Genomic DNA, 16,442 nt, shown 5'->3' with positions numbered 1-16,442 from the left:
TACCATGACATGAAGCGATGCATTAAAATGAAAGGTGAATAGGGAGATTTTTCATTACTAGCTAGTATTCGACATGTCCTATAGGTGACAGCTGATCATATACAGCAACCAATAATCCTGAGAAAAACTTACCGTGAACCCCAACGGTTACAACAGTCCATGTATGCATTAATATCTGCCCATATGACTTGGCCTGAGGGCCGATCCCCTAGTTTACAGATGCTTTAAGGAACTATTATGTGACAACATAATTTATGCGGGGAACTTGTGAATTTTTTTCTCCAGATTACTCCAAATTGAGCCAACTATATGATCAGAAGGCCTGATTTAAAGTCAGACCTATATATCACTGGTTTGAAAAAAATCGGCTAATGTTATATTATATTATATTATATTATATTATTAATATACAGGATTATTGCTCAAATTCAGCCAATAATTACAGGCAAATTGATCAATATCTGATTAAACAAATGTCTCAAGTATGAGCTGAAAAGGAGAATTTAGGAATTCTGTTGATCATTACAGAGATGGCAAAACTGTCAATTACCAGATGAAACCTCTATTACCGCAATGCAAAACGCCATCATGGTCACTGGGCTTTAGCACCAGGTGAGATCAGGTGATAACATCATTAATGAGGGGATCTTCTGGCCCTTTTCTCTTTTTTAAGCCGCTACATCACCAGATGGTGTGAATTAGGGCCAGACTGATATTTCAACTGGTTGATCAAATCTCTTGATATTAAGGCTCAATGGGTCTGAAATCCTGCCGATTATATAGAAGTTGCTCGCTTCATAAACCTAAAACATGAAGTGAAAGCGAGAACTGTGTCAGTTTTATGCTAATTAACAGAACAAAAGCAACCAATAAAACTGACAAGAATGATGAGAAGCTCCGCCTCCTACAATATATATCATTTAAAGAGCCCATACCCTTGTCTTATTTTTCTCAGAGGTCCACTGATTATATTTGCATGGGTACCAAAACCAGAATAATCATTAATAAACATCTTGGTTTTGGTTACTATGCACTCTTAAAAAAAAAAAGACGGTTCTCCAAGGGTTCTTCAGTAAAGAATAAAGTTTCTATATGTTACTATGAACACTCGAAAAAACATTCACATGATTAAAGGGTTCTCCGCATCAAGAGAGGGATTCGCCAGATTGATGGCGAATGTGCTGTGTATGGTTCTTTGTAGAACCTTTGTGAAAGAGGTCCTGTATAGGCAAGGCAAGTTTATTTATATAGCACCTTTCATACACAACGGTCATTCAAAGTGCTTTACAAATGAAAAAATACAGAAAAATGTAATTAATGTAAATAAAATAAAATGTATGTAAATTTAAAAAATGTAAAAAACATAATTAAAACAATAGATTTAAAAGAAGTGAATCAAATTTAAAAGAAGGAGATAAAAAATTAGAATACAAATAAGAAACATGATTAAAACAATAGATATAAAGAAGTTAAATGAATGAGCATAAGAGTGCCATTACAGGATAAAAGTGGATTAAACTGAGCTAAAGGCTATATAATGTATATAAAATGCTATATAACCCCAAAAAGGGTTGTTCTATTGTATATAAGCTTGACTTTATAACAGTAGAAGAACTTTTTGGTGCTATATAGAACCATATACAACACATTACCAGTCTGAAGAACCCTTTCACAATGCAAAGGTTCTATATAGAACCTTTTTCTTTGCTAAAGAAACCTGAAGAACCTTTCTTGTTAAGAGTGTGCCTTTCAGACTAATATATGTAAATGAGCTTTGCTCTGATTGGTTCCCCTCCCTGTATTGAGCCTAATGAAGCCATTCATTATATATGGGTGAAGCTACACTGCTGTGGAGATTACAGGGAGTGTTTATTGAATTTTTGTCAATATAAGTATATATATATATATATATCTCCACAGCAGTTCGCATATATGAATAGCTTGGTTTTCATGACATCAGAAAACCAAAGAATTCATAATGAGCTGTTTTCATAGCTTATTTTTCATTTATCAACCGAATGGAAAGCAAATTTATCCAATGTTTAAATACTATTTTTTTAAAAAGAGGGGACAATTGGATTTATTGGATATGGGGCCCTTCAGATTTCGTCAAAATCTCAATGCAAAAATTAAGGACTGAATCATTTCACTCCGAAAAGCACATTTCATTGGATCTACTGTCCAGTATCATCAGTTATTTGTAAGTATATGTAACTCATTAAAATCGGTATCGGTATCAGTAATTTTTCATATCGGTTCGGCCCTAATTTGTCATCTGCAAACTCTGCTTGATCAGGCAGGCCAAACCTTAAATACTCGACAGCTACACTTGCCCGAACTAATGCTGCGTGCAACTGCGTATGTTTTCGGAGGGAATACCGATGGCAAGCCACAAGACAAAGGAAGTGACATCATGCACAGCCCAGGTCACCTGGGAGTGACACATGCCACGCGCCCCGAGGAGGCGAGCCGGAAGGTTCTAGACCCACTCACCAACCGCGAGTTCCTGACAACGTCACGCTCCCTCGGCTACCCACAGCAAGAGCATCGCAAGAGAAGAGGCAAAGGCAAAAGGGGGTCAAGGTCAGGGCAGAGGTCAGCAAACAGGACGCAGAGAACTGAAAGGTCAGGGGGTTAAAACCAGTGCACACAGAGTTGGAACAGAGGCACAGATCACGAGATTAGAGTGTTAAAGGAGGTGCAGTGCAGAAGAAAAATGGTGAGAGTGGTTGAAGTGGCTGGGCATTCAGAACATGTCTGCATATTTCTCTGTATGTGTGGGTGCAGCCTAAAACTTCTCATGCAAAAAAAAAGGTCACAAAATGTAAAGAATTGTGATTTTATGCAATTAAGTGCAGGTTAAAGAGGGTCAATGACGTTTAAACACTAACTAACAAGCAGCCTTGGCGAGTAAGAGGGGGGTCGGGCAGAGGAAACAGAAGGTGCTGAAGCAGAGGACAGTTGTGGAGCTAGATTTGCCTCAGGATGCTGATCTAAGGCCAGTCTTAAGGCCCGGTTCGGCCTCTTTTAGGGTTTGCCGGTCCCAGGCCAGCGTGGAAAGACTCACCAGCGTCTCCCCAGAGAGCACCTCCAGCAGGGAGATGAGGTTGTGGCCATCTCGCAGATCTTCGTACAGGTCTGTGATGTGCCTCTGAGCCTGAAATAAATAAATAAATAAATAAATAAATAAATAAGACAATTAGTCTGAATTCAATGAGAGGCAAAGCTTTGCTCTTATAAATATATCAGATGCAACACTTGGTTTGATTCGTCACTGTATTTTTGTTCTTTTCATATAGAAAATTTGCAGGTCTAATTTTATTAAGGCCTTTCTTCCACCTTTTTACTGGACATGACCAATAAAAATGACCTAAGCATGCTGAAAACAATGTACGGTTGCATGCAAAAGTTTGTGGCGCGATTACATGTTTCTAAGTAAAAAGTTTATATATATATATATATATATATATTTTTTTTTTTTTTTCTTTTTTGCAAATTTTAATGCACAATTTCTATTTATTTGCTGAATTTAACAAACTGAGGAAAGCAGGTGTAAATAAAAGTGAAATGATACTGAGGTCAAGACTTAAAGGCCAGTCGGATTAACATGTCTCTCACACACATCTCAGCCTATCAGCACTCAGGACTAACATTTCAAGACTTTTGATGCAGTCGTTTTGTTTCGAACGACCAGCGCAGAAACTGTAAACAGACAGTGGAGGTCAATTGTATATTAGTCCACAAAAGTCCAGAGTCCAGGCAATTCGGTCACCATGTTAGCAGTTTATGAATTTAAGGCGAAACACAGCACTGCAAACCAAACACACAGCACACGCAGGTCACTACTGTTTGATTGCTTTGATGATTGACAGTGAAAATGCATTTAATGAGGCTGTTTCACGAGGTGTTAAAGGGGAACTCCACCCATTTTTCAAAATTCCTGTATAATGAAAAGGCTAAGACGTAAACACAGTCGTCTAGACGGGTTTGGGGTGAAGTGCTCTGTTGTACAAAAAACTTCAATCAGAATTATACACAGCAATGGTGATAGGAGCCAGAAAGTTATTACAAATAATGGTTAGAAATATGCTGCTCAATGTCTGAGACGTCACTTTATGATAGTTTTGCGACCGTCTTTATGCCTAAAAAATAAAAAAATTAAAAAATACACTAATGTTGGAGAGATACATGCAAGGAGCTGTGGGGCAAAATAGCCAATGCTCAATTTCCAGATTCACTTCTATTTTACCACCATCACTGTCATATTTAAATACCCAGAAGACTGGAGGTTCACTTGTTTCGGAAATAAAAATAAAGGTTAAAATATATAAAATAATCATATTTGCAGGGTAAACATCACATCTCCTGGTTTCTGTCACCACCACTGTAATGAAATCTGAGTTTGTCTACAAGGGAATCACTTCAAACCAAACCACTGTCAGCATCTTGACGACTGAACTATGCCAAGGTTTTCAAAAACGGGTGGGCTTCTCCTTTAATGTAGTGAAATGTTATTAACCTCTCAGTGTCAGTAACCTCACCAATAAATACATAAATAACACAGATCTGGTGTTAAAGGCTGTTGCTGCTCACTGCTGAAAGCCTCCTGCAGAAGAGAGGGCTGGTCACTCTGTTGGCTTTTACCACTAAACATCATTGTCCCATCTTCTGACCACTGTTGTGTGCCACTTTTACAGCTACAGTTATAGGTAAAAGTTTACAACCCACTGGTCAGACGACATCAGGGACAAGAGATCAGCGATAACGTCATGATACATTACTCAGCTTTTCCCCATTTAATTTGTTTTTTGAAACATTTTACGCCAAACCGACTGCGTCATTCTGTACTGAAGTGAGGCGAGAGACGACCATGGATACAAATAACTGACGCATCAGACCACTGATGCACATCCTCTCTCAGCTCCCTCATTCTGGACGAACCTTATGCAAATGAACCAGTCAGCTTGTTAATATGAGGAGTGGTATCTAATGTGTCATGCCCACAGTCTCAAGGTGAGATTTACCTGTGGAAAGCACACCGACTGGGAGATATAACGATTGGTAAAAGGCTTTTAGCCTGTCAGATGATTTTGTTTTGTTGCACCTTTGAGGGAACGTTTACACTGTTTGTACCTTGATGAACGCATCATGTACCTGCATGGTGCCTTTATTTCTAACAGTACATCATCAGAGTGTCAGAAACCACACAAGCAAGTCTATTAGAGATTACTGAGCCACCTGACAATCGTCTCCGCTGACTGACTACGTTTGGGGTAAGAGGGAAAAGTGTGAACTTGATTGTTTTAACCAAAGTATCAGTTTAAGTTGTTAAAGGTTCTGTTTTTAAGGCGCTCTCACGCGTTAGCATTGAGCCTTTATATGAAATCCATAACGTCAACCGCCTGTTCTGGCTGCGAAGAGGCTGAAGCAGAGACAGCAGAGGGGTTAAGAATTGAAGAAGAACAATGTGGGAGACGTGAGAGCTGTAGGTGCCCGTGCGGGACGCCCCACGCTCAGAGAAACCTGGTCAGTCAGCAAACATCTGCTCACGTACTCCACCTACCTCAGCCCTCCAGTGCTGACAGAGAAGGATGGAGAGAGTGGGAGGGAGATGGCGATGGAGAGACATAGACAAAAGGGGAAAGAGACAAAGGCCCAGATGAGTACGAGCATCACAGACTGGAAGTTTGATATGAGGAATATGATAGAAAGAGAGAGGGAGGAAAGCATACAGACAGATACAGATACAGATACAGTACTGCATCTCAACGGCTCAGGCCAGCCAAGAAAATGGTTAAAAGTCTATGTGGGCAGTAAGTGTGAGGCAGCTTATGAAATAATAACATTAAATAATGTAATAACCATGCAGCAGCAGAAACGTGGGCAACCTTGACTGCATGCTTTTCTTAATCTTGATCTACAGGCTTCTGCTGAAGAGTCTCTACATGAATGCCCCAATTTGAAATAATGAAAAATTCATTTTAACAATATTTTTAGGAAACAAGTAGTCGTTATTTAGGAATTTAGGGAAATTAAGAGTTGGAAAACGCATCATTATATCGTCCTAATTTCTCATTGAAGGTTAACTGGCGGAACATCTGTCCTCTTTAATGCATTTCAGCCAATCGGCTGTGTTATGATGAGGAAGCACTGAGTCAATTTAGCTCTATTCATCAGAAGGCCAATACCTCTGAGCCCTCACATCTCCAAAATGAGAACTTCACAGGAGAAGGAAAGAAAACTGCTCTGCTTTTAATTGAACTTTTTTCAAAGAAATTTTGGGTCGTTTTCCTTTGATCCATTTATCATGAAACTTATACACAACATATGTATACACAACCACAGGCATTTTCAAACTATGCCAAAAACTGATAAACACAAATGGAGGTATGAGGTTTTGTTCCAACACCAGCGATGTGAACATCATTCAAGTCTCCATTACTTTTTTTTTTTTTTTAAAGATGTTGGAAATAATAAAAACCCTGCTCTTTGGGTAGTCGTGTCCCAACTTGTGCCCGGGAGTGTAAATACAGTAAAACATAATGTTTAGTTTTTCATAAATGGTATTTATATCTTGTGAGACATCCTCTTGTCAATGGGGAACCAGCAGGGCCTCCTAGGCTTTCAGGAAAGGCCTAAATAAATAAAAAAATACAAAAGAGCTGCAAACAAAAGTGTTACGTTCCTGCAACAGCCAATCAAAAATAAGCCAATCTTTTTTTTTTTTTATTATTATGTGCTGCCAAAGCAGATACAGTCAAGCGAGCTCTCTCACTGGACAGGGCATTAGGACCTGGACTAGAGGCCTTACACGTTAGAGTAATTAGTAAGGGACAGTGGAATCAACCAATCAGATTGATTTTACTGTTACTTGTGTTACTCTGGTTCCTCTGGAAGTTCTACATACGCCACTAACTGTGAATACAAGCTGTAGTTTAAGCAGGTTCGGTGTAGTTGCTGGGAATGGAAAACGGCGGCGGCAGCAGCTTTATGCCAGGACTCTTTACTGAAACAGTCACTGTGTAAAAAAGCCACTGTGTAAAGTCTAGAAACGTAAAAACCATGCCGATGTGAATCAGCACTAACTTAGCACTAACATACCACTACAATCCCCTTGGGATGAGAGCAGAAATCAGCGTCAACATAGAGGTGGCTGTATTTCAGCTGATTAGTCAGTTTGCCAAGACTAGTGATAAACACTGCCACCTTAAGGAGAAGTTTGGAATCTATTAATCTAACAAACCGACATGCATCAAATCCATATTCAACTTATTCTAATCGTATTTCTTTGTATTTTGTATGTTTTTACAGAAGACGTTTACACAGTACTGCAACTCTCGTTATGACGTACTGACAAATCATATAATGAGGTGCTGATTGTGGGGATAATTTTTATAACACAGCTCTACCGTAACTATAATATGGGATGAGTGTCCAAGACAAGCTCATAACTCTCCTATGATATTCTACGTTATTCTGAAGGTGGTTCCTGAGCACTGCAGGCTTTCCTACATCTAGCCCCGTGTCTAAACGACGGCCAGATTGCATCTGACCATTTCATGTGATTTGTATCTGTGTGTAAACATGATTTTAACCAAATTTATCGGCTTCAAACGCGTCTCCGGTTAGTCAGGCTGAAATCCGGTCACTGTGTAATGTGCTCGTAAACACACATGCCTCCAGTAATAGTCATCACAGCTATGAACTACATGTTATGTATTGCAGTGAGACAGTGAACAACGACGAGATGAAGCAAAAATGGACCAAACAGAAGCTTTATTTCAACGATCTGGCCACTGAAGGCTATAAATTAAACTTAAATTTAAAATTAAAGGTGGGTTTTTGATTGTTGAGAGAGATGGATGCATTTCAGAGAACTCTTGGCTAAAACATACATGGCTAATTTATATATTTAAAGGAATCATGCTTGCATAGAACTGTAGTATATGCAGGTATAACAGTACTACTCATGTCATTGGCTGCGTTTACATGCAAAGACTTGCTCCAATCTGATTGAACATGTTCCAATTATAGAGTAAGTCTGGGGAGTTTGTGCTCACTGTCCTGAGCTACGTTTACCTGCTCACTACAAGTGATCCGATCCACAATTGCATGCGTAGAGCACCTCTTAGTGTAGACGTCACCATGGCAATGAGCATCACGTGAGTCCAGTCAGAGTGAGATGAGCAGCAGTGAGCAGTGATTGTGTTTATAATTGCTTTAAAATGACGTCAGACTCAGGAAAACGTCCTTCACATGTCCTTATTAAAGAAGGCCGAGAGGAAGACGTCGTGTTCTGAGACACATAAGCTGGACGTCCGTCCCACCGCCGTCTTTTAAAGATCAGAGCATGAACTTCGTCTCCTCTGCAGACCAGGTTCTGCTCCGCCGTGTTGAACGGTATAAACTCTCACTGTGACGCGACGCACATGCAGAAGGGACTGAAACTTTCCGATAGGGAATGTAATCGGATACAGGCGTTTACACGGATATTATTCTTCTTTTTAATTGATTATTTATAGGATTACCCACCTCGTTCAATCGGACAGAGACTGTATTCCGAACGGCCTCGCCCGGACACATTCTATTCCTATTGAGCTGTTAGTCAGATTATTAATGGATTATCAGGCTGCATGTAAACGTGGCTATTGTTAGGTTTCACAGCCCAGCGTTTAGGTTTTACTCCCATTGTTTAGGCCTTCAGGAGCTGCACATAGTAAAAGTGGGAGGAGACGGAGTGGACTGAAGGTGGAGGAGGAAGAGTTTTGGGCGTGGTCCTTCTCCCAGACTTAAGCTTTGATATTTATGGCCCGGATTGAAGGCCTCTGGCTGAAACTCGTCTGAAAGCACCACCTGAAGCAGGTAAAGCAATCACATATATTCCTGATACACCAGAAGCATGAAATGACCAGGTGTAAGCGAGACCTCCATCAGGACACCACAGCACCCAGATGAGAAGGATTCTTACAGCAAAGCCCCAGAGTTACTGATCTGCTCTACAAACCACAAAATGCACACTCCCTGGAGGCAGACAGGAGAGAGATGAAGGAAAACATTTTGGAAGCTAAAAGAGAGAGAGGTATGGTCCACAACTGATACCAGTCCACTGAAACATAACCCTAGACTGGAATGGCTTCAGTTTAGATTTGGCTAAATTGCTCTCAGATGCTTTCAGTTAAAGGCCTGTGTGCAATTTTCTACAAAAGACCTTCAGAGATGTTTAAAGTGCCACAGAAATGTGTGGTGAATCAGTGAAAGAGGGTCTGAAAGGGAGAACAAAGCTACCAGAAGCAACAGCTCATCTGACAGTGACTACGCTGCTTAGTGAAGTCTGTTTGATGTGTTGTTCAGAAACTAAAGCAATCAGTTAAGAAGACGGATAAAGAAATAATAACAAGAAACGCAGAAATTACCGCTCAATAACTCAGAATTGCTTCCTTCAAGCATTTATATCTTAAAGGTTCTTTTAGAAACATCACACATAAGAGTGCAAAATCAGAATGAATGATTTTGGCTCCAAGATGCCAAATTATTATTTTGATTTTGGCCATTCTGTTGCAGTTTTATGAGGGGAAAAAGTATGAGGCAGGTAAGCGAACTCAGATTACTGCAGCATAATCATGCATAACTCAGTGCGTCGAACAGCCGGTCGTTTCACTTTCAGTCTAGCACTTTATTTCATCCGTGTTATTTAAAGGAGAATTTTGGGAATTTCCAATGTCATTATTGGCCTCATTAGTACAAATAAATGTTATTTATGTTTAGACTTTGCATTACAGAAAGTTCTGGATGTGCTAGTGTGTTTCATGCCTTCTTGTAGGCCGCAAAGTCTGAGATTCGGCTATTTTAAATTTTAAATTTATTTTTAATTTATTTTAAAGCAAACCCAAAAAAAACAAAAAATGCTAATAAATATAGCCAAAAAACAGCCGATCTGGCTGTAAAGAATCAGAATCAGAGGTAAAAACCTCATCATCAGCGCACCTACTCAGGAATCCACAGCTGCATGCAAAAGTTTGGGCGCCCTTGGTCAAGTTAACGCAACCTCTACAGAGAACACACCCCTGCACATTTTAACACACAACTGCTGTTTATCTGCTGAATTAACAAATAAAAGTTCTAGAACATTTTACACATTTTGGATTATTTTCCAATGTGTTAAACTCAAACAAATGGAAGTTTTGCACTAAAATTAGCTGAAAAAATGCCACATTACAGATGTTCTCTATAGAGGACGTGTTAACTGACTTTCATCTAGAAAATCATCAAAACGTCATTGGCCCAGCAGGGTTCAAGTGTTTGCATACGACTGTAAATCTTTCCGAAAAAGCAAAGGACGACCATCTACATCCTTCACTGCAGCCCCTCACTATATTACTGGGCACCAATCACGTGGACTGCTTTCTGAATGACGCTGCCAATCAGAACAGAGCTGGTTTAAGTGGTTACAGTGACAAAAACAGCCTGGTTTATTCTAAGGGATAAAGAGAGAGGTTGGAAAATGGTTCTTTAAAATTAATTATGAATGTTTTGGTACATAAAACTACACGGACGTCAGTGGAGTACGTTGAAAAAATAAAATAGGTAAGAGCCCTGTATCAGTTTCAGTTCACATGAGTGAGACTGGTGTGTAATGTAAAGGCGAGGCTGTGGACCCTCGGCCTCCTGTGGCCCACCAGAGCTGTGGGACAGATGTTGAACCCACAGAACAAATTCTGCTTTTTTAGGACAACGGACGGTGAACAGATGAGTCAGCTTCACACACACACACACAGGCAGAGGACACACAAATGCACTGACATGTACTGTATATTTACCCCACCACACACACACACACACACACACACACACTCATACACAGACACATACAGATGCACACATACAGACAAACACAGATGCGGGAACACACACACATACAGACACACACACGCACACAGTCACACACACACAGACGCGCACACATAGAGTCACACACACACAGACGCACGCATGCACACACACAAACACAGAGGGACACATAAATCTTTCCACAGCACTCTGCTCTGACTCCGTACAGGGTGAGTGATGTATCTTTCATGATGAGAGATTCCTAAGTCAGCAGCAGGAATTTTTGGGAATTATATAAGATACTTAACAAGAGTTTTTCCATCAGTGTTAGGTAACAAAATGAAACGCTGGCAGGACTGTTCCTCTACACCAGCCTGAAGGGCTTTTATTCTTCTCTTGTGATTTCTGAACTTCCTCTGGGTTTAATGCACACTGTACACCTAAAGTCCTCTAAACCCTGGTTGATTCATTTCCAGTCAGAACGGTCACTAAAGTTATTCACTTGTCAGCGTCTGCCAAAAGCAGAAAACATATATTTAACAGAAAACGACAAAATGACTTTCAACCACATATAATCCACTGTTTATTTTTATTACAGCTTCCGTTCTTTTCAGGAGACTCACTTTTAGTGTCTCAAAGAATCTGCAGACACACCTCCAAAGTTCAGTCTTAGAAGTTGGTTCTGCATTTTCCGCTTTTTACAATTCCAGTAATCCCAATTACCAATGTAGACTCATTAGCCACATAACTCAGATATCCAGTTTTCTCAGTGAGGTTCTTCTTGACCGCTACACATCCTTTCAGACCCACACTCCTGAGTTGGTTCTCACAGTGGAAGGACGGATATGGATTTTTTCAGATCTGAAGAAAGAGCAGAGCTTGAGACTGAAGTGCTGTTTATCTAACGGGGTCAGTTTTGGTGTATACCAGGTCTTCCAGGTCTTCTTTCCATTTCTCCTTCCTTATACATTCATATCTAATCTCCTCAAAGATATCTTCTTTAGCCATTTTAGATGCAGATGAGAGAGAAACATGAGGCAGCTGAGGTGAGTTTGGGCAGCTGTTTGGGTGAATGTGTGTCTCTTTGAAGGGGATCGTAATGTCAGCGAGATCTCTGGGAGCAGTTTTTGTTGGAAGGTCACAGCTGGAACTGGAGGGTTTTACGATTGGAAGGACGGAAGAGTTAAAGTGGCAGTAAGTGTGGAGACAATAATTACTGATAGATTTGACATCTGTTTTGAAAACTTTGCTATTTTCTCTTAAATATATGCTTCGTGCTTTTTCTTTCTTCTGATTCTGAAAAATGAACAACCCAATGCCCATTTTGCCTGTAAGGTTTGCAAATACATGTAACCGATTTTGCTAGAATTTAAGATTTGATGACAGAACAATCAGCCAGCACAACCTACAATGTCTGACTAACTGCTGAACACATCGCTGCTGTTGGACCAAAACCCCGCCAAAAATGTCCGAAACGGTAACTTTACAGGAGAAGGAAAAAACCTACTTTACTTTTAATGTAAGTCAATGGAACTACAGTTTTTTCTAAGCAATTTGAGGCCAATTCTTTTGGTCCATTCACCATGAAATTTGAATACAATGTAAAGAGCAACAGGCATTTTTAAAATATGTCAAAAACGGAAAAATGGAGATACAAGGTTTCGTTCCGACAGCAGCGAATATATTAACATGGCAGATAAGGCAACACTGCTAAACCACAAATTATACTTAATTATTAGCTCCAATGACATTCTAGCTATAAACTTTGAGGAGCAAGCCATAAATCTGGAGCAGTCCTCATTAAATCTAGCAGGTATTCAGTGTCTCAGAGCTGCAGTATGAATGCTATAAACCTCAGCTGTACAGCACAGCGAGCCTATCTGACTGTGACTGATAGAACCTTCAACCCTTCATAGATGGATAAGTGTGGTTTGGGTGGACAGACGGTGTTGTGGTACCTTCATAAGATGCTTGTTCACCCATTTTGTGAAGGTCTTTTTCTGGACTCTGTCCCGCTCATCTGTACGAGAGAAAAGAGAAAGAGAAGTGCAGTCATTAGTCACAGAGGATTAACTCGCTCACATCTAGCTCATTAGAATGTCTCCTTCAGCTTCTCCAGAGTAGCTGGTGAGTAAAATCTTCTAACATGGTATAATAGAAGCTCCATGTCTGAGAGTTTAACGCCTCTAAAGGTCCCTCAGAGAAAGTTACTACACAAATCCGCTGCCTGACTCCTGAGACGTTTGACATTGTTCATCAAAGTAGCGTATGATCAAATCCGAAAGTTACACCAACAGTTTAGTGATTTATCAATTAGATCTTTGGCGTACCTGCAGGATCAAACTCGCAGCTGCTATGAAGTGAGCAAAGCATAAAAGCGCAAAGTTTAACCGTATGAAAAAATGCATGATTTGTGGTGGTGGTGGTGGAGAAGGAGAAGAAGGAGAAGAAGAAGATCCTTTACAATCTTTGTAACTTGAACATTATGTTTGGTCAGTAGGCAATGCAAATGCACTCACTGCTCCACCTCAAACTCCACCTACAAGCCTAGTCTTTGGCTTGCAAGCTGCAGAATGCTGTCATTTTATTGGCACCCTAGCAAAACATCTGCATGAATTAGGGTGTGCTTCATGTAAATGGTATGTAAATAAGGTGCTGGTAGGCTGGCACTTGATTTCACTCACCGAAAGCTAATTCATCATTTACGATCAAATCTCCGCTCATTTCCACGTTTCATGAATCAAACGTAGAGCAGTTTGCTGAATGTGGTCAAATCTGTTCTCTTTTCATGCAACTTTGATGAATAGGGGCCATTGTCTGCAACACTGAGGCGCAAGCCTGGAGCAACTATAGACCACTGCAGGCTTCTGTTGACCTCTGGCCTCAGGCATTAAACAAAGCAGGGTCATATGGTTACTAATGGTGTATGATTGTGTTTCTGTCTTTCTCTAAGGCCCCCTCCTCAGAGTAGGCAGGAAACCGCATAGTTTTAACACTGATTTATCTTAGACACTCAGACACTCCTTTATCTTGATATTTGAGGTATACACTAATGCTCCATTGCCTTGATATTTAAGGTATTCAAAACCGAAAGGAGTACTGCATTGAAATTACAATTGTATGTAACAAATACACTCACCTGCCACTTTATTAGGTATAGTTCAGTTGCTTGTTAAAACAAATAGCTAATCATCCAATCACACGGCCGCAACTCAATGCATTTAGGCATGTAGAGGTGGTGAAGACAACTTCCTGAAGTGCAGACCGAGCATCAGAACGGGGAAGAAAGGGGATTTAAGGGGCTTTGAACGTGGCGTGGTTGTTGGTGCCAGACGGGCTGGTCTGAGTATTTCAGAAACTGCTGATCTGCTGGGATTTTCACGCTCAACCATCTCTAGGGTTTACAGAGAACGGTCCGAAAAAGAGGAAACATCCAGTGAGCGGTCAGTTGTGTGGATGAAAATGCCTTGCTGATGTGAGAGGTCAGAGGAGAATGGGCAGACTGGTTCCAGATGATAGAAAGGCAGCAGGAACTCAAATAACCAACCAGAATCTCTGAGGAACGTTTCCAACACCTTGTTGAAAGTCATGAAGAATTAAGGCAGTTCTGAAGGCAAAAGGGGGTCCAACCTTTTACTAGCAAGGTGTACCTAATAAAGTGGCCGGTGAGTGTATATTATGACAAAATTCACAATTACTGCCAAAAATAATTCAAGTGAAACCCAAAAGTTGACTATTTTATTCTAGTTATGCATTAATAAGGGAACTGTGCAGAAATGCTGATACCTGATATTTTTAAATGTACATTTCTGCTGATGCCAACAGTCGCATGCAAAAGTTTGGGTGCCCGCTTAAGCTAAGCTTGACTTTCTAAGTAAAAGTTACCACATTCTCCACAGAGAAAATACCTCTGCACACTTTAACACACAATTACCGTTTATATGATGCCTTTGATGCAGAATTTCTATTGTGTTAAAAATACTGAAGTGTTTCTCTGTAGAGGAAATGTAGAAATCAGAATCACATCCATCTGGATTCGCATTACAGACAAACATCAAATTACACTGCAGTATATTTAATAAAATATTGACCTTTTAGGTCAGAAGCAAAGCATCACATAAACATTCTGCTCTTCTGGAATAAACGTCATAGAAGATCAGTAAATGCCTTAAAATTCCAGGTGCGTTACATACACACATTCATGTGCACATTGTGCGACATTCCTACCAACCCGGCAGTTAAATGTACGGTGTAGACTCGTCTCTGCTATAGACAGGTTGTGTCGCATCGCAAAACCTGCGAATAAACCGCAAAATAATTAAACAGACAAACTCCAGTCTGATTTCATCTGATTAGAGAAAGATCTCTATCACGTCGGCTCGTTCCACAGGAATGAAAACATGGTGATGTTGATCAGGGTGGGGCATTGACAGCCAAGCCGTGAGTCTATTCCTCATCATAGCTTCAGATTACACAAGTACATAAAAAGACCTTGTGTAATGCTCTGTGACTAACAGAAGCAAAAGATCCACAATCGCCACATTCAATCCTGTCAACTCCACTTTCAGTTCCTACTCTCAAATTATTCAACCAACGTTTCATCGTATATGAAACCAACAGCCTGTAACCGTGGTGAGATGACGGGACCACATGGCTGAGAGTGGCATACTGCTTTATTAAAACACCAACTAACAGTTCTGCGTCCTCCGTATCACTGTCGCCGGAGGAAAACCTCATATGCCGTTTTTCAGTTTTTGACATAATTTAAAAAAAATGCCTGTTGCCATTTACACTGTGCGTTAATTTCATGAAGAACGGACCACAAGAAATGGCCGAAAATGACTTGGAAAAAATTCTGGTTCCACTGACTTGCATTAAAAGCAAAGCAGACTTTTTTCCTTCTCCTGAAAACGTACTGTTTTGTAGATGCGAGGTTTTGTTCCGACAACAGCCATTTGTTTCCTATTTTATGTACTCTCAAATTGTAAACTTTCATGTACCAAAAGCCCATAATGAGCTCTGTTCTGATTGGCTGCTCAGTATTGCATCTCATTCAAAAAGCAGTCCTGGCTGAAACACACCCTACAACTTCAGTGTGAATGGGGGGCTAAATTGCTGAATATGCATATATATATATATATATATATATATATATACACATTAAAATGGGCTGTTTTTGCAGCTTAGCTTCCATATATGGACTGTACAGATGTTATGGAACTGTTCACATACTGTATTAATTTTTCTATATTATTAATAATTACCACAGTAAACTATTCTTCCACCAAACAAGGTAGTCATCGGTAACAGAAAGCTATGATGGTCAAAGGCCATTTCATGAGCAGTGACCATTTTTAAATAACTTACAGAATTCATTTTGCCAAAGCTTTGAACAAGATTCGGTCAGACTCATTCTGGGCAGTCGTGGGCTGGAGGTTAGGGCACCAGCCCTGTGACTGGAAGGGCGCCGGTTCGATCCCCAGAGCCGACAGTATGTGACTGAAGTGCCCTAACCCCAAACTGTTCCCCGGCCAAGTGTGCTCACTGCCCCCTTGTGTGTGTGCTCACTAGTGTGTATGTGGTGTTTCACTTCACGGATGGGTTAAATGCGGAGG

General features: G+C 40.3%; 1 protein-coding gene across 21 annotated transcripts in view; it reads right to left on the bottom strand.

Annotated features, from left to right (window-relative positions):
• The window catches only part of pleca (plectin a), a 224,683-nt gene that overhangs the window by 62,282 nt on the left and 145,959 nt on the right, over positions 1–16,442 (bottom strand). For 9 of the 21 annotated variants that reach the window (XM_037541826.1, XM_037541827.1, XM_017721340.2 and 6 more), the window contains 4 exons: positions 12,786–12,847; positions 5,564–5,578; positions 3,068–3,157; positions 2,494–2,529 (listed from right to left, as the gene is read on the bottom strand). In XM_037541826.1, the coding sequence (XP_037397723.1) occupies positions 2,494–2,529; positions 3,068–3,157; positions 5,564–5,578; positions 12,786–12,847 (203 nt within the window). The remainder of the gene's footprint in view (positions 1–2,493; positions 2,530–3,067; positions 3,158–5,563; positions 5,579–12,785; positions 12,848–16,442) is intronic. The other 12 variants (XM_037541839.1, XM_017721344.2, XM_037541809.1 and 9 more) reach the window with 3 other exon arrangements.

Source organism: Pygocentrus nattereri, chromosome 1 (genome assembly GCF_015220715.1).
Source record: "Pygocentrus nattereri isolate fPygNat1 chromosome 1, fPygNat1.pri, whole genome shotgun sequence".
NCBI classification, from domain to species: domain Eukaryota; kingdom Metazoa; phylum Chordata; class Actinopteri; order Characiformes; family Serrasalmidae; genus Pygocentrus; species Pygocentrus nattereri.
This window is presented reverse-complemented; position numbering and strand designations above follow the sequence as displayed.